This window comes from Rhinoderma darwinii, chromosome 1 (assembly GCF_050947455.1).
Source record: "Rhinoderma darwinii isolate aRhiDar2 chromosome 1, aRhiDar2.hap1, whole genome shotgun sequence".
Classification (NCBI taxonomy): domain Eukaryota; kingdom Metazoa; phylum Chordata; class Amphibia; order Anura; family Rhinodermatidae; genus Rhinoderma; species Rhinoderma darwinii.
Window position 1 is genome coordinate 267481251 of NC_134687.1, and position 17674 is coordinate 267498924.

The window sequence follows — 17674 nt, forward strand, 5'->3', positions numbered from 1 at the left end:
TCGACTTACCTGCAAACACCGATGCTGCTGCAGAATCAACTGTAGCCTCTGGTGCCGATGTGTCCTCGCTTGTCCGACACGATGCAGGACCTGTGAGTGACGACACAGCGTGATCTCTCGAACACGCTGTGTGTCTGCACTGCCAGAAGCTGGGCGTTCTGAAGAGAAGTGGATGATACTTCTCGTCAGAACGCCCAGCTAGTAAAAGAAGTAAAAACGCCCCGATGTACGCACATAATACACGCCCACTTGGACTTTTACTTTGCATAAATACAAAAATGGTCATAACTTGGCCAAAAATGCTCGTTTTTTAAAAATAAAAACGTTACTGTAATCTACATTGCAGCGCCTATCTGCTGCAATAGCAGATAGGGGTTGCAAAATCTGGTGACAGAGCCTCTTTAATTTTTATTCTTTCCTCCGCATAGAAAATTCTTTCCTCCGCATAGAAAAATTGTTAGACATTATATAAAAATATAAGCACATTAATGCAATCCAGTTATAAATGGATAATATTCAATCCATAATATCTAATATTTATACACCATCCTCCGCATTCATAAAAAACTAGCCAAGCCGAATGCAATATATATGGACCAATAACCTAAATACTATATCGTGACGTATTATTTTGTTCATAGTAAGGGTATGTGCACACACACTAATTTCGTCCGTAATTGACGGACGTATTTCGGCCGCAAGTACCGGACCGAACACAGTGCAGGGAGCCGGGCTCCTAGCATCATACTTATGTACGATGCTAGGAGTCCCTGCCTCGCTGCAGGACAACTGTCCCGTACTGTAATCATGTTTTCAGTACGGGACAGTTGTCCTGCAGCGAGGCAGGGACTCCTAGCATCGTACATAACTATGATGCTAGGAGCCCGGCTCCCTGAACGGAGTGCGGTCCGGTACTTGCGGCTGAAATACGTCCGTCAATTACGGACGTAATTAGTGTGTGTGCACATACCCTAAGCCATTCGAAATGTCCTTTGATGGGATACCAATAAAAACATCCACGATCTAAACAGATTAATTGTTCCCTCCCGCTATTATATATATACACACACACACCATATATGAATCGTCAACTTACGAACACGTTACAACTGAATGCACTAGAGCTATATACACACACTAATTTATAATTTGAGGACGGCTTATAGAGATTGTGTTTACGAACATTTTTATGGACCGTGATTAGAGAAAACATTTTAATTCAAAATCTGAGTTTAATCCCAAAGGGCATAGTTTTCAAATGGTATATCCAATAGGATTCTCTCCGACTTATTCTTTTTAATATAATTTTCGCCTTGCAAATGTTTCTCAATGACCTCTATCCCATAAAATTTAGCTCCATATGTATTTTTACCATGACATTTTGGTAGTGTGCGGACACACTGATCAACTTTTCCAGTGCAGGCATGTATCTGCCCCCTCCTCGATCTCCTCATACAGGCAGTAGGGCCTTAAGTTTAGGCCTTATTCACACGAACGTGTCCGTTTTGCGCGTGCAAAAGTTGTGTGGCATCAGCATATGGTGCATGGTTGCGTGATTTTTATGTTTACAAAAAAAAGCACTGTTTTCATTTTATTTTACTTTACTACTGTAGCGCGCATCCCACACGGCACCCGGAAATGCTTCTGTGTGCCGTGCGCGATTTGCATGCACCCATTGACTTCAATGGGTGCGTGCTGCGCGAAACACGGGCAAGTATAGGAAAATACTGACAGTCTGAACGGCCCCATTCACTAACATAGGTTCGTGCGACGCGCGTATAACACGTTCGTGTGAATAAGGCCTTACGCATGGGATTTGGAGCTCTGCATCTAAAAACGGAATTGAGATAGCTCTAAAAAAATTATTCTGTGCAGAATTGTGAACCTATTTAGCTAAAAATTATATTCAAGGGTGTAGGCGGTTATTTTTCATTTGTCTCGTTTCAATTGATCTTATTTGGTTAATTCTTACAGGCTTCACTTTCTTTTCACAGGGTCTCTTTCCAGCCATCTGAGATCTTCACTCCCCATTCTTCTTCTTTTTTTTTTTTCTTACTGCCAACATTTTAAACGCATATTCTGGCAGTATTAAACTCCTTGGCGTTTTGGGAGAAATTGGTTCATTGAATTAAATTTTTTATTTATTTCTCTTGCAAAAATGGTACAGAAAAAAAGTCACGAAATGAAAGGATTTCATCGGTCCTTTAAGGTGAGTTAATTTTTAATATTGTGTCCCATGGATTAATGTGTATGATGCTTTTGTTTAAAGCTATTCTGTCTCATTAGACTGGCTTGATAGTAAATTTTTTACAGTCTAATGTATAATGTATGTCTTTTGGTACAACAACATTCCGGTAGTTGTCTAAACACCCCCCTCTGGTACTTTTTCCTTGTACAGATATTTAATGTGTAATTTCACATGGCCAAAACCAGAAGTCTGTATAGAGATTACATAGTACTGTATAACTGGTTCCCGACCGCTGGCTGTATTTTTACGGCCAGCGGTCAGGGTCCTTAAAACCCGAGCCATAGACTTTTTACGGCTCGGGTTTTAACTTGCTGCCCGCGCGATCGGGCAGCTGAATGTCGGGTCTCTGGCTGTCAGTGACTGCCGGGGACCCTGAGGAGAAGATAGAAGCAGCTTTAGCTGCTTCTGTCTTCTCCGATGTATTTTTACACAGCGCTCGATGAACGGGTAGTTTTAGGGTAAAACTATGTTATTACCAAAAAAAAATAGCTGAAACGTAAAAAAGCTTATATTTTTTTACTATTATTTTCAAACTTTATGAATAAAAATTCTAAAATGGCAAAAAAGGTGCGTATAAAAACGATAAAAAATGAAACCTGTATTGTCTACAGAAAAAACGTCGCAAAAATCACGTCGTTAGCCCAACAAATAAAAAAGTTATAGCCATTTAACTAACACGTGCTAAAAATGGCTAAACGGTGTCTGGTCCCGAAGGCGCAAAATAGCCCGGTCCTGAACTGGATAAAAAGACGTGTTCATAAATTTAAACCAAGGGATGAAATAAAAATTCTACACATTGACATAGGAGCTGATATTTTCTCGTGCTACGATTTTATCTGCCTTTTTTTTAAAAGCCATCTACTGTTTCCTCTATTCCACAGATTTAGGCCTCATGCTCACGGCCCGCGATTGGGCGTCCGGCCGCGTCCGCAAAGTATGGGAGCACGGCCCATAAAATACGAAAAAGTAGGACATGCTCCATAATTCCCGGCACGGTCCTACGGCACGGACACCTTTCCGTAGCGATACAGAATGGTGTCAGCGGGCAATAGAACCGGACGCGTCCGTAATTGCGGTCCGCAATTAGTTTTTTGTGTTTGTTTTTTTTTTACGGTCGTGTGCATAGGGCTTTACATTTCTCAGTAAAGTAGGCGTGTCGCATCTGCAGATTGAACTTTTTTTTTTTTTTTTTCCCAACTGAGCGAGTGCCCCCTTGTCTTTTGAGGGGGTCTTACATGGAACAGGTATTTCTTGTATGGGCCATTCATATATTTATGCAACTTAATCATGTCCCACCTTAGTCGTCTTTTTAAGGCTAAGTTACGAGGAAAGATTAAAAGAATTAAACCTATTTAGATTCTCCATGCCCCTTCTTAGTTTAGTTACTCTTCTTTGTATTTTCATACTCTTCTTTGTATTTCAACTCCAGGGCATCCTTTCTATGAACTGGAGTCCAGAACTGAACTGCATATTCTAGATGAGGCCTTACAAATGCTTTGTAAAGTGGTAATATTATATCCCTGTCGCACAAGCCCATGCCTCTTTTAATACACACAAATTTCTTGCTGGCCTTAGAAGCAGCGGATTGACATTACCTGCTTGTTGTTTAGTCTATGATCTACAAGTACACCCAGATCCTCCTCAACAAGTGACTCTCCCTGTGTAGCTCCCCCTAGGACATATTATGCAGGCAGATTGTTGGTAGCCAGATGCATAACTTTCACTTTTTTCCTCATTTGCCAAGTGGATGCCCAATCACTGTATGTCCTAATAGGCTTTTAACCCCTTTAGGACACAGCCTGTTTTGGCCTTGTGTACACAGATGATTTTTTTCAAATCTGACGTGTCACTTTATGTGGTAATCACTCCGGAATGCTTTTACCTATCCAAGCGATTCTGAGATTGTTTTCTCGTGACATATTGTACTTTATGTTAGTGAAAAAATTTGGTCGATAAATTCAATATTTATTTGTGAAAAACTTGAAATTTTAGCAAAAATTTGCAAAAATCAGCATTTTTCTAAATTTAAATGTATTTGCTTGTAAAACAGATAGTAATACCACACAAAATAGTTTACTAGTTAACATCCCCCATATGTCTACTTTATGTTTGCATCATTTTTTTTCACGTACTTTATTTTTCTAGGACGTTACGAGGCTTAGAACTTTAGCAGCAATTTTTCATATTTTCAATAAAATTTCAATAGGCCATTTTGTCACGGACCAGTTCAGTTCTGAAGTGGCTTTGAGGGCCTTATATATTAGAAAGTTCCCATAAATCACCCCATTTTGAAAACTGCACCCCTCAAGGTATTCAAAACCACATTCAGGAAGTATTTTAACCCTTTAGGCGTTTCACAGGAATTAAGTCAAAGTAGAGGTGAAATTTACAAATTTCATTTTTTTTGCCGAAATTCATTTGTAATAAAAAAAATCTGTAACACAGAAGGTTTTACCAGAGAAACGCAACTCAATTTTTATTGCCCTGATTCTGCAGATTTTAGAAATATCCAACATGTGGTCCTAATGGACTTGAAACACAGGCCGCAGAAGCAAAGGAGCACCTAGTGGATTTTGGGGCCTCCTTTTTTTAGGAATATTTTTTAGGCACCATGTCAGGTTTGAGGAGGTCTTGTGGTACCTAAACAGTTGAAACCCCCAAAAAGTTACCCCATTTTGGAAACTACACCCCTCAAGGCATTTTTCTAGGGGTATAGTTAGCATTTTGACCCCACAGTTTTTTTGCAGAATTTAGTGGAATTAGTCTGTGAAGATGAAAATCACCTATTTTTTCTGTGGAAACATAGAATTTTTTTCATTTTTACAAGGAATAAAGGAGAAAAAGCCGCCCAACATTTGTAAAGCAATTTCTCCCGATTATGGCAATGCCCCATATGTGGTCGGAAACTGATGTTTGGACCCACAGCAGGGCTCAGGCGGGAAGGAGCACTTTTTCGATTTTGGAGCGCAGATTTTGCTGGATTGGTTTTCAGTGTCATGTCGGGTTTGCAAAGCCCTGGAGAGACGAAAACAGTGGAAACCCCCCAAAAGTGACCCGATTTTGGAATCTACACCCCTGAAGGAATTTTTCAAGGGTATTGTGAGCATTTTGGATCTTTTTTAGAGCTAAGGTGACCAAAAAACAGCGATTTGGGCGCTTTAAATTCTTTATTTAATACAGCGTTCACGGTGCGCAATAAATTAAGTTTTAATTTATTCTGCCGGTCGGTACAATTACGCTGATACCATATGTGTGTAGTTTTTTTAAAGTTTTGCAGCGTTTGCACAATAAAATTACGTTTCTATAAAAATGTATTTTCTGAGACACACTATTCTGAGCCGTAACTTTATTTTTTCTCCATACATCAACCGCCGCACCATGACGGGCAATTATGTCAGTGCGCAAAGGGGTTAATGCACAGCGGATGGTTTAAAGTGAAAATTGAAATTTTCCACTGATACGCCATTTTAGTGCATAATATGTTGTGCCCAGTTTTTGCCACAGAAGACAAATACCTCATAAAACGTTAAGCGGGTTCTCTCGGGTATGGCGACGCCATGTGTGGGCGCAAACTGCTGCTTGGGTGCGCTGCAGGGCTCAGAAGGAAGGGAACGCCATTTTGCTTTTGGAGCGCAGATTTTGCTTGGCAGTAGTTTTTGTTTGGGGTTTTGCTGGTTTTTCAGTTTATAATTTGGGGGTATGTGTAAGCTGTGCGGAGTACATCACGGCATAATAAGAGGGTATAATAATGGGGTAAATAAATAATAATTCATAAATATGTGGCCGGTGTCGCACTGATAAATGGCGCCCGATCTTATCCACTTTTGGACACTCTGCACATTTTGCATCGCCATATTCTGAAAGCCAGAACTTTTTTATTTTTTCACCACCGGAGCCCTGTGAGGGCTTATTTGTTGCGGGACAATCTGTAGTTTTCATTGGTACCATTTTGGGGTACTTTTTTTTTTTTTTTTTTTTTTTTTTTTTTTTTTTGGATCACTTTTTATTCAATTTTTTTTGCAATCCTGAGCAAAAAACAGGTTTTCTTTTTGTGGCGCTCACCGTACGCTATAAATACAATTTTTACTTTATTCTGCGGGTTGGTACGATTACGGCAATACCATATGTATATAGGTTTGGTCCTTTTTTTTAGCGTTTGCACCAGGGGCGTAACTAGGAAAGACTGGGCCCCATAGCAAACTTTTGACTGGGGCCCCCCTCCCCCGGGTGTCACACAACCCCCCCTTGTAGATAGTGCCTTTTTTACAAACCCCCTTTTGATATTGCCATACAGCCCCCCTGTAGATAACGCCATACAGCCCCCTTTGTAGTTAGCGCCATACAGCCCCCTTTGTAGATAGCGCCATACAGCCCCCATCTACAGAGGTGGCGGTATGGCGTTATCTACGGGGGGCTGTATGGCGTTCCCTACAGGGGGGGACTGTATGGCGTTCCCTACAGGGGGGGGACTGTATGGCGTTCCCTACAGGGGGGGGACTGTATGGCGTTCCCTACAGGGGGGGGACTGTATGGCGTTCCCTACAGGGGGGGGACTGTATGGCGTTCCCTACAGGGGGGGGACTGTATGGCGTTCCCTACAGGGGGGGGACTGTATGGCGTTCCCTACAGGGGGGGGACTGTATGGCGTTCCCTACAGGGGGGGGACTGTATGGCGTTCCCTACAGGGGGGGGACTGTATGGCGTTCCCTACAGGGGGGGGACTGTATGGCGTTCCCTACAGGGGGGGGACTGTATGGCGTTCCCTACAGGGGGGGGACTGTATGGCGTTCCCTACAGGGGGGGACTGTACGGTGCTATCTACAGGGGGGGACTGTACGGTGCTATCTACAGGGGGGCTGTGTGGCATTATCTAGAGGGGGGACTGTATGGCGTTCCCTACAGGGGGGGACTGTATGGCGTTCCCTACAGGGGGGGACTGTATGGCGTTCCCTACAGGGGGGGACTGTATGGCGTTCCCTACAGGGGGGGACTGTACGGTGCTATCTACAGGGGGGCTGTGTGGCATTATCTAGAGGGGGGACTGTATGGCGTTCCCTACAGGGGGGGGACTGTACGGTGCTATCTACAGGGGGGCTGTGTGGCGCTATCTACAGAGGGGGCTGTATGGCATTATCTAGAGGGGGGACTGTATGGCGTTCCCTACAGGGAGTCTGTAGGGAACGCCACACAGCCCCCCCCTGTAGGGAACGCCACACAGCCCCCCCCTGTAGGGAACGCTATACAGCGTCCCCCCTGTAGGGAACGCCATACAGCGTCCCCCCTGTAAGGAACGCCATACAGCGTCCCCCCCCCCCCCTGTAGGGAACGCCATACAGTGTCCCCCCCCCCCCCTGTAGGGAACGCCATACAGCGTCCCCCCCCCCTGTAGGGAACGCCATACAGCGTCCCCCCCCCTGTAGGGAACGCCATACAGCGTCCCCCCCCTGTAGGGAACGCCATACAGCGCCCCCCCCCCTGTAGGGAACGCCATACAGCGTCCCCCCCTCCCAAAAAAATGCGACCTACAGTGTGTCCTAATAAAAGACATGTATCCCCTATCCACAGGATCTCCACAGGATAGGGGATACATGAGTGATCGCTGGCAGCGATAGTGAGAACGGGGGACTGAAAGTCCCCTGAAGTTCTCCATGACTAACCTCTGACTTCCGGCGTCTGTGTCGGCAGCTCACTAAAAATGAAAGGAGCGCTGGTCACGCATGCGCACAAGCACGACCGGCGCTCCATTCATTTCTACGGAGCTGCCGACACAGACCCCGGAAGTCCGAGGTTTGTGATGGAGAACTTCAGGGGGCTTTCAGTCCCCCGTTCTCCTTATCGCTGCCAGCGATCACACATGTATCCCCTGTCCTGTGGATATCCTGTGGATAGGGGATACATGTCCTGTGTTTAATGGCAGAGCGGGGAGATACTGTACTGTACTGTTCAGTGGTGTCGCGCTGTAGCAGCCATAGCGGCTGCTAGCGGAGCCTCCGGCCATGGTGGGGGCCCGTGCCGGCGGGCGACATGGGCCCCCTCATGCCGCGGGCCCCGTAGGAGCCGCTACTGCTGCTACGGCGGTAGTTACGCCACTGGTTTGCACAATAAAATGACTTATTTATAAAAATAAGTCACCATATTCTGAGACATAATTTTTTTTATTTTTTAGTTAAAAAAGCTGTGTAAGGGCTTGTTTTTTGCAGGGACGGATAGAAGTTTTCATTGGTGCTATTTTTGGGTACATGCGACTTTTTGATCACTTTTTTTTTATTCTTTATTTAGGGAGCGGTTGTGACCAAAAATATAGTGATTCTGTCGTAGTATTTTATTGTTTGTTTTTTTGTTTTTTTTTGGGGTGTTCATCGTGCAGGAAAAATAACATTACAGTTTTATAGTTGGGGTCGTTACGAACGTGGTGATACAAAATATGTGTACTTTTTTAACATGTTAATTTTTTTCTATAATAAAAGTCTTCTAGGAAAAAAAAGCATTTTGTGTTTTTATATCACTTAACTTTTATTTTTACGCTTTTTTTGAAAAACATTTTTATTACTTTTTTTTACTTTTTTCACTTGTCCCACTAGGGGACACCTAGACTTGCAGCTTTGATAGCTGCTAGAGTACATTACACTACACAGTAGTGTAATGTACTCCAACTGTCATTGTGACGTAACTGTCACTCTGACAGGAAGCCGAGGAGGATCGGCCGGAGGCTGCTCCTCCGAGGCTTCCGTACATGGCAACCCGGAGGTCATTATCTGACCTCCGATTGCCACTACAAGCATCGTTAGCCCCCACGATCACTTCGTGGGGGCTGCCGATGTGCTGCAAACCACTTAAATGCGGCGACGGCAATCCGTCGCCGCACTTAAGGGGTTAATTGCCAAAAGCAGCGGCGATGGTCCGCTGTCCGGCGAGACTGATATGTCAGCTGTCTAGGACAGCTGTCAGCGCGCGCCTGTCACTCTGTTTACACAGAGTGACAGTTTTAAATACTGACGAAAATGAACGTCCTGGGGCAGGAATTAGCAGCCGACCAGGACGTTCATTTTCGTAATTGGTCGTGAAAGGGTTAATCTCCCAAAAAATGGAATAAAAAGAGATCAAAAAGTCGCATGTACCTAAAAATGGTGCTGATCGAAACTACAGTTCGTTACACAAAAAATTCCTCGCACGGCTTTCTTGATGGGAAAATAAAAAAAGTTCTGGCTCTTCGAATATGGTAACACAAAAAGTAAATGATTTTTTTACAAAAAGTATTTTATTGTGCAAACGCCATAACATAAAAAAATTAAACATATGGTATCGCCGTAATCGTATCGCCACGCAGAATAAAGTGAATGTCATTTATAGTGAACGCTGAAAAAAAATTAAATAAAAAAACAATAGTAGAATTGCTGTTTTTTAGTCACCACGCCACTTAAAAATAGAATAAAAAAACAATAGTAGAATTGCTGTTTTTTTAGTCACCACACCACTTAAAAATAGAATAAAAACTGATCAAAAAGCCGCATGCACCCCATGAAAACTACAATGAATTCCTCAAGGGGTCTAGTTTCCAAAATGGGGTCACTTTTGGGGGGTTTCCACTGTTTTGGCACCACAAGACCTCTTCAAACCAGACACGGTGCCTAATAAAAGGAGGCCTCAAAATCCACTTAGTGCACTAGGGCCACATATGGGATATTTCTCAAAACTGCAGAATCTGGGCAATAAGTATTAAGTTGCGTTTCTCTGGTAAAACATTTTGTGTTATAGAAAAAATGGTATAAAAAGAATTTTCTGACAAAAAAATAAATGTAAATTTCACCTCTACTTTGCTCTAAATTCCGGTGAAACACCTAAAGGGTTAATAAACTTTCTATATGCTGTTGTGAATACTTTGAGGGGTCTAGTTTCTAAAATGGGGTGTTTGATAGGGGTTTCTAATATATGGGCCCCTCAAAGCAACTTCTGAACTGGAACCTAAAAAAAAATTAGCCAATACTTCGCTTCTTACATTATACTGATAATGCGCAGCGCCGACCCCGAGATTACCCCAGTTTTGACCGTTTGTATAAACGGAGACCCCTATTAGACCGTGTCAGTGCCCGGTTTTCCCAAGCATACAGCCCCGAGAATTGTATTTCAATTCCGCTAGTACCTGCCGGGTAAGAGGGCAAGGCATGGCGTGAAGATGTATAAGCTGTGCGAGAGTGCATAAGGGAATACCTACAAATTTAGGATATATGAAGGAAAGGACACCAGTATTCAACCCCCATAATGCCCCCCCCCCTTCCTTACTGGTAGTTAATGCAAAAATTGTGTGGGATCTGGTGCACCCACTGCTGGACCAGGGTTACCACCTCTACCTGGATATTTTTTATACCAGCGTCCCACTTCAACTGCCTCGCTTCCAGAAGTACTGCGCCACTGCTAGAAGACATCTGAGAGGCCTCCCTAAGACTCTGCTTGGGCAAACACTCAGAAGGGGTGAGCGCAGGGCACAATCTAGCAGCAACATATTGTGTGTCAAGTACAAGGACAAGAGATGTCCTTGTATTGACAACAATACATGGCCACACCAGTACCCATGTACCAGTAAGAGGTACGCAAACCAGACTGCATCCTGGACTACAATGGGTACATGGGAGGGGTGGACTTGTCAGATCAAGTCCTGAAGCCCTACAGCGCCATGCGGTGTGGTATAAGAAGCTGGCCGTGCACATCCTACCGTTGGCATTGTACAATGGCCTGTACTTCAACGTAGCACGTACGCAAAGGGGAATTTTCCTGGAATTTCAAGAGGTGGTTATCAAGAAAGTAATTTTTAGGGACCAAGAAGGGGGGGCACCCAGTACTTCTGGAAGCGAGGCCACACTTATCGTACCAGGGCAACACTTCCCAGGAGAAGTTCCCCAAACTGGCAAAGAGGGAAAAAGTCAAGAGGTGCAAAGTCTGCTATAAGAGGGGGATAATGGAGGACACAATATATCAATGTGACACTTGTCCCGAAAAACTAAGGCTCTGTATGAAAGTGTTTAAAAATCAAGGGATGTATGATGCATTTTAAATCTACCCCAGCTTTACTTACCCTGATGCACTCCGCACAGCTTATCCCCCTCATCTTTCCCTTCTGAGCCCAGCTGCGGGCCCAGGCAGCTGATAACAGCCACATTGAGGGTATTGCCATACCCGTGAGAACTCGCATTACAGTTTATGGGGTGTATGTCTCCGGTCAAAACGCTCACTACACCTCTAGATGAATGCCTTAACGGTGTAGTTTTTAAAACGGGGTCACTACTCTGGGGTTTCAACTGTACTGGTACCTCGGGCTTCTGCATACATGACTTTGCATCAGAAAATCCCCAGTAGGCCAAATGGTGGTCCTTTCCTTCTGAGCCCTCCCATGGGCCCAAACGGCAGTTTATCACCACAAATGGGGTATTGCCGCACTCGGGACAAATTGGGCAACACAATAGAGTATTTTATTTCCTGTGAAAATGAGAAATGTTGATGAAAAATGACATCTTATTGGAAGAAAATGTATTTTTTTTATTTCACAGCCCAATTCAAATACGTGCTGTGTAAAAACTGTGGGGTCAAAATGATAACAACCATAAATTAATTCCTTGAAGGGCGTAGTTTCCGAAATGGGGTCACTTTTGGGAGATTCCTACTGTTTTGTCACCTCAACACCTCTTCAAACCTGGCATGCTGCCTAAAATATATTCTAATAAAAAAAAGGCCTCAAAATGTACTAGGTCCTTCTTTGCTTCTGGGGCCTGTGTTTTAGTCCACTAGCGCACTAGACACGTGGGACATTTCTAAAATCTGCAGAATCTGGACAATACATATTTAGCAGTGTTTCTCTGGTAAAACCTTCTGTGTTACAGCAAAAAATTGAATACAATTGAAATTCAAGAAAAATGACGTTTGCAAATTTCACCTCTACTTTGCTTTTTTTCCTGTGAAATGCCTAAAGGGTTAAATAAACTTTCTAAATGCTGTCTTGAATACTTTTAGGGGTCTAGTTTTCAAAATTGGGTGTTTTTTATGGGAGCTTCTAATACATAGGCCCCTCAAAGCCACTTCGGAACCGAACAGGTACCTTTAAAAAAAAAAAAAAAGCTTTTGAAATTTTCTTAAATGAGTAATTGCTTTTTATGTTCTAAGCCTTGTAACATCCAAGAAAAATAAAAGAATGTTCAAAAAAACTATTCCAATCTAAAGTAGACCTATCCGAAATGTGAACTAGTAACTATTTTGGGGGGTATAACCATCTGTTTTGCAAGCCTTTAAATTCTGAAAAATTCCATTTTTGTATACATTTTTCTCTAAATTTTGCAATTTTTCACCAATAAACACTGAATACGTCGTCCAAATTGTACCACAAACGTAAAGCCCAATGTGTAACGAGACAATCTCCGAATCGCTTGGATAGGTTTAAGCATTCCGACGTTATTACCACATAAAGTGATATATGTCAGATTTTAAAAATGGGCTCTGAGCCTTAACCCCTTAAGGACACAGCCAATTTTTTCAAATCTGACATGTTTCACTTTATGTGGTAATAACTTCGGAATGCTTTCACCTATCCAAGCAATTCTGAGATTGTTTTCTCGTGACACATTGGACTTTGTTACTGGCAAAATTTGCTCGATACATTAAGTATTTAATTGTGAAAAACGCCAAAATTTAGGGAAAAATTAGCATTTTTCTAAATTTATATGTTTCTGTTTGTAAGACAGATAGTAATACCACACAAAATTGTTGCTAATTAACATCACCCATATGTCTACTTTAGATTGGCATTGTTCTTTGAACATCCTTTTATTTTTCTATGACATCACAAGGCTTCGAACTAGAGATGAGCGAGCTTATGATAAGTTCGGTTCGGCTGGTTCGCCGAATTTCTTGAAAAAGTTCGATTCGGACCGAACCTGTAATTCAAGAAAGCCCATAAAAATCATGTATGGAGCTGTCGTAGTGACGGGTGGCTACATGTGTGCACCCGGCATTACGGCAGCGTTGCTAGGCGACGTCCGTAAATAGTCAATGTCCAGGGTGCTGAAAGAGTTAACTGATCGGCAGTAACTCTTTCAGCACCCTGGACAGTGAATTCCGATCACAATATAGAGCAAACTGTAAAATAAAAGGAAAATACGTTCGTACTTACCGAGAACTTCCTGCTTCTTCCTCCAGTCCGGCCTCCCGGCCGTTGCTTTGGTGACGCGTCCCTCTCGACATCCAGCCGGACATCCCTGGATGACGTTTCAGCCAATGTGACCGCTGCAGCCAATCACAGGCCAATCACATGCTGCAGCGGTCACATGGACTGTCACGTTATCCAGGGATGTCGGGATGGATGTCAAGAGAGGGACTCGTTGCCTTGGTGACGCGTCCCTCTTTCGGCATCCAGCCCGACCTCCCTGGATGACCCGGCAGTCCATGTGACCGCTACAGCCTGGGATTGGCCTGTGATTGGCTGCAGCCTGTGATCGGCCTGTGATTGGCTGCAGCGGTCACTTGGACTGAATCGTCATCCCGGGAGGCCGGACTGGAGGAAGAAGCAGGGAGTTATCGGTAAGTATGAACTTCTATTTTTTTTTTTTTACACGTTGATGTATATTGTGATCGGAAGTCACTGTCCAGGGTGCTGAAACAGTTACTGCCGATCGCTTAACTCTTTCAGCACCCTGGACAGTGACTATCTCCTGAAGTCGCGTACCGGAAAATCAGTGACTCGTAAGCCGGGTTCGGTCAAAACGTGTTCGGTTCGCTCATCTCTACTTGGAACATTAGCATCAATTTCTCACATTTTCCAGAAAATTTAAAAAGGCTATTTTTACAGGGACCAGTTCAGTTGTGAAGTGGATTTTAGGGCCTTATATATTAGAAACCCTCTAAGTCACCCCATTTTAAAAACTTCACCCCTCAAGGTATTCAAAACAGCAGTTAGAAAGTATCTTAACCCTTTAGATGTTTCACAGGAATTAAGGCAAAGTGGATGTGAAGTTTTCAAATTTCTTTTTTTTTTTTTTTTTTTTTTGCAGAAATACATTTTTTATCTATTTTTTTTGTAACACAAAGTTTTACCAGAAAAACGCAACTCCATATCAATTGCCCAGATTCTGCAGTTTTTAGAAATACCCCACATGTGGCCCTAGTACACTTATTGACTGAAGCACAGGCCTCAGAAGCAAAGGAGCACCTAGAGGATTTTGGGGCCTCCTTTTTATTAGAAAATATTTTAGGCACCATGTCTGAAAGGCTCTTGCGGTGCAAAAACAGTGGAAATCCCCCAAAAGTGACCCCATTTTGAAAACTATACCCCTTGAGGAAATTATCTAGGGGTATAGTGAGCATTTTGACCCCGCAGGTTTTTGTTTTTTTTTTAAACTCATTTTATTGAAAATACACAGTGAACATGGTATGATAAACATAACATTTTGGGTGACATGCAAGACACCCATTATTTCAATGTAACATAACCATACAAACAACAACATCGATCTCCGTTGCACAGTGAGAATAAGATGTGGTACAACCTTTTCCAGTATGTTACTGAGTATAATCATTACATTTATAGGAACAAAAGCAGTGCAACTATATACATCCCTGTTATAAATACTTGTACAATCCAGAACTGATCTCGTCCAACCCCCTATCGAACCTCCCCCCCCCCCCCCCCCCCCCCCCCCAGTTGGGGCCCGCTTCCCCGTCCCTACTTACTCAATTAAATCCCAAGACTGTTTAGGGAGGATCTGAGGTCACCTACATTAAATGATGCAAGAGGCGATGAGCACCAACTACCCCACACTTCCAGGAACTTATACGGACATCCCTGATGTTTGTATACTAGATTAGCGTAAGGTATTACTGAGTTGAGCAGTGATTTCTATTGTTGAACCGTTGGGTGAAGATCACCCATCCAACGAAGTGCAATAGCCTTCCTGGCCATGAACAGGGTCTCCCGTAGAAATATACCTTCATAGTGAGTCCTGGAGTTTGGTGGGAGCAGACCCAACAAACATAGCCCAGGCTCACAGGGGACTCGTTTACCTGTTACTGATGAAAGAACGTCTGTGACCCCTCTCCAGAATTTAGCTATTACCGGGCAGTGCCACACCATATGGTCAAAGTCTGCCCGACCATGCTGGCATCTTTTACAACTAGCCGAGGAAGATCTGCCCATATGCAATAGCCTGGTAGGAGTTACATAACATCTATGGATAATATATAGCTGCGTCATTTTATTATTAGCCGCTGGTGAAACCGCTAGATGTGAAGACATTGCATCACGCCAATCCTCCTCAGTCAGGTTCGGTATCAGCCCCTTCCATCTGAGTTCCACCACACATCCCGCATGTGCTAACCTTTGAGACAGCAGGAACGTGTAGACTACTGATATCAGGCCCCGCGGGCCTTGTGTTCGAAGCACCCCTATAAGGGGTAGGGAAGATATCAAAGTCTGAGCGTGTCTGAATTGGGCCCTGAGAGCGTGGTGCAGCTGTACACATCTAAATGTATCCCTCTCTGGCACCTGGAATGTATCTTGTATCTCCCTTGCTGATAACGCGTGTCCATCTCCAGTACTCAAATGTTTCATTTGTGTCACCTCTAAATCCTCCCAGAATGCATGATCCTGAAATCCCAAAAAGTGAGGTAATCCATGGTTGGACCACAACGGCAACTCCGCTACCGTATCTTTAAATTTCATCAGTGATTTTGCATGAGCCCACACCTGCTTCGCCAGTTTAATCAATGGTAACGTATGCTTAGGGCTAAAATCATGTGGTTCTAGAACGGGCCATAAGTTAGGTACTCTGAGAAAATGTGCTAGGTGATGTTCGCCATTGGGCAATGGATCATCTAACATCCACAGCCTAATCTATCTAAGTTGACCTGCCAAATAGTACAAAAACACATCCGGTAGGGCCGCTCCCGCCCTCTGTTTGGGCCTCTGCAGAGTGTCTATTTTGAGCTTATGTCTATTCTTTCCCCAGATAAATGGAGTAAATATAGAGTTGACCAAATTAAAGAATTTTTTAGGAACCATTGTGTCCGCGTGTTCCAAGACATATAGCAATTTAGGTAGCACTACCATTTTAATTAGGTTAATTCTACCCGCCACTGATAAGGGGAGTGAATTCCAGACTGCAAATTTATCTTTCAAATATGAAAGTAGGGGGTGCACATTTATATCGTATGAGTGTGAACTATCCCTAGATATCCAAACTCCCAGGTATTTAAAACTATGCACCACTTGTAGACCCTGAAAATGTGAGCCCCACCCACAATTGTTAGAATGGAGAGGCATGAGATAGGACTTACTCCAGTTAACATGCAGGCCCGAAAAACTGCTAAACACCTCCATCAATCTCATAGCCCTAGGTAATGAGGCATTCGGATTGGCCAGAAACAGCAGCATATCGTCAGCGTAAAGTCCTATGCGGTCTTCTCGCGGTCCGATCCGAATGCCCTGAAAAGCCATATCCCTTCGAATCCCTATAGCCAGGGGCTCTATGGCAAGTGCGAACAATAGGGGGGACAATGGGCACCCCTGTCTCGTACCCCTATGAAGCAAAAAGGAGGGGGACAAAATTCCATTAACCACTACCGAGGCTCGAGGCTCTTTATATATATGATCTTAATCCATTTGATAAAGGTAGTCCCAAACCCAAATTTCCTGAGCACCTCACACAGGTATGTCCATTCTACAGAGTCAAATGCCTTGGCTGCATCCAAGGATGCCAGCGCCCAATCCTGCTGTTCCCACCACCCCATCTGAGTAACCACCTGAGCTCTACGAATACTATCCGAAGTGGATTTCCCTGGTATAAAACCTGTCTGATCAGAGTGTATGACATCATTGATGACCCGCGCTAGTCTATTGGCCATTAATTTAGTCAGTATCTTAGTCTATGTTAAGCAGTGATATGGGGCGGTAAGAACCACAATCCTCTGGGTTCTTGCCTGGTTTTAGAATAACTACAATGGTAGCTTCTTTCATAGAATCCGCCAGGTCTCCCGCCAATAAGCACGCCTCGTATAGAGAAAGAAGTTGGGCTGACATAACCTCAATGTATTGAATATATACTTCCAGAGGAATCCCATCCGGGCCCGAGGCCTTACCTTTAGTCATATCCAATATACACTCAGAAATCTCCTCCACTGTGAAGGGGCACTCTAGTAACTCACAGCCCTCCTCCGACAACTGTGGAAACTGCATGTAATCCAAATATTTCCCCAAATCTTCCATTGAATGCCCAGCCCTAGACGTATATAAGTCCCTATAGAAGTCTGCAAATTGAGCCACTATCTCCTGGGAGGTATGGACCAGAACATTCTGAGCATTACGAATGTTCAACACTGGAGGAGACCAGGTATTCTGTCTCACCACATGAGCCAAGAGTTTGCCGGATTGGTTACCCAATTCAAAAAAGG

The 17674-nt window shown here is 43.6% G+C and overlaps 1 protein-coding gene across 1 annotated transcript in view; it reads left to right on the forward strand.

Annotated features, from left to right (window-relative positions):
* Window positions 1-17674, forward strand: part of MKNK2 (MAPK interacting serine/threonine kinase 2) — a 225982-nt gene that overhangs the window by 44709 nt on the left and 163599 nt on the right. The window contains exon 2 of the mRNA XM_075850463.1: window positions 1995-2209. Coding sequence (XP_075706578.1) covers window positions 2159-2209 — 51 coding nt within the window. The 5' untranslated portion in view covers window positions 1995-2158. The remainder of the gene's footprint in view (window positions 1-1994; window positions 2210-17674) is intronic.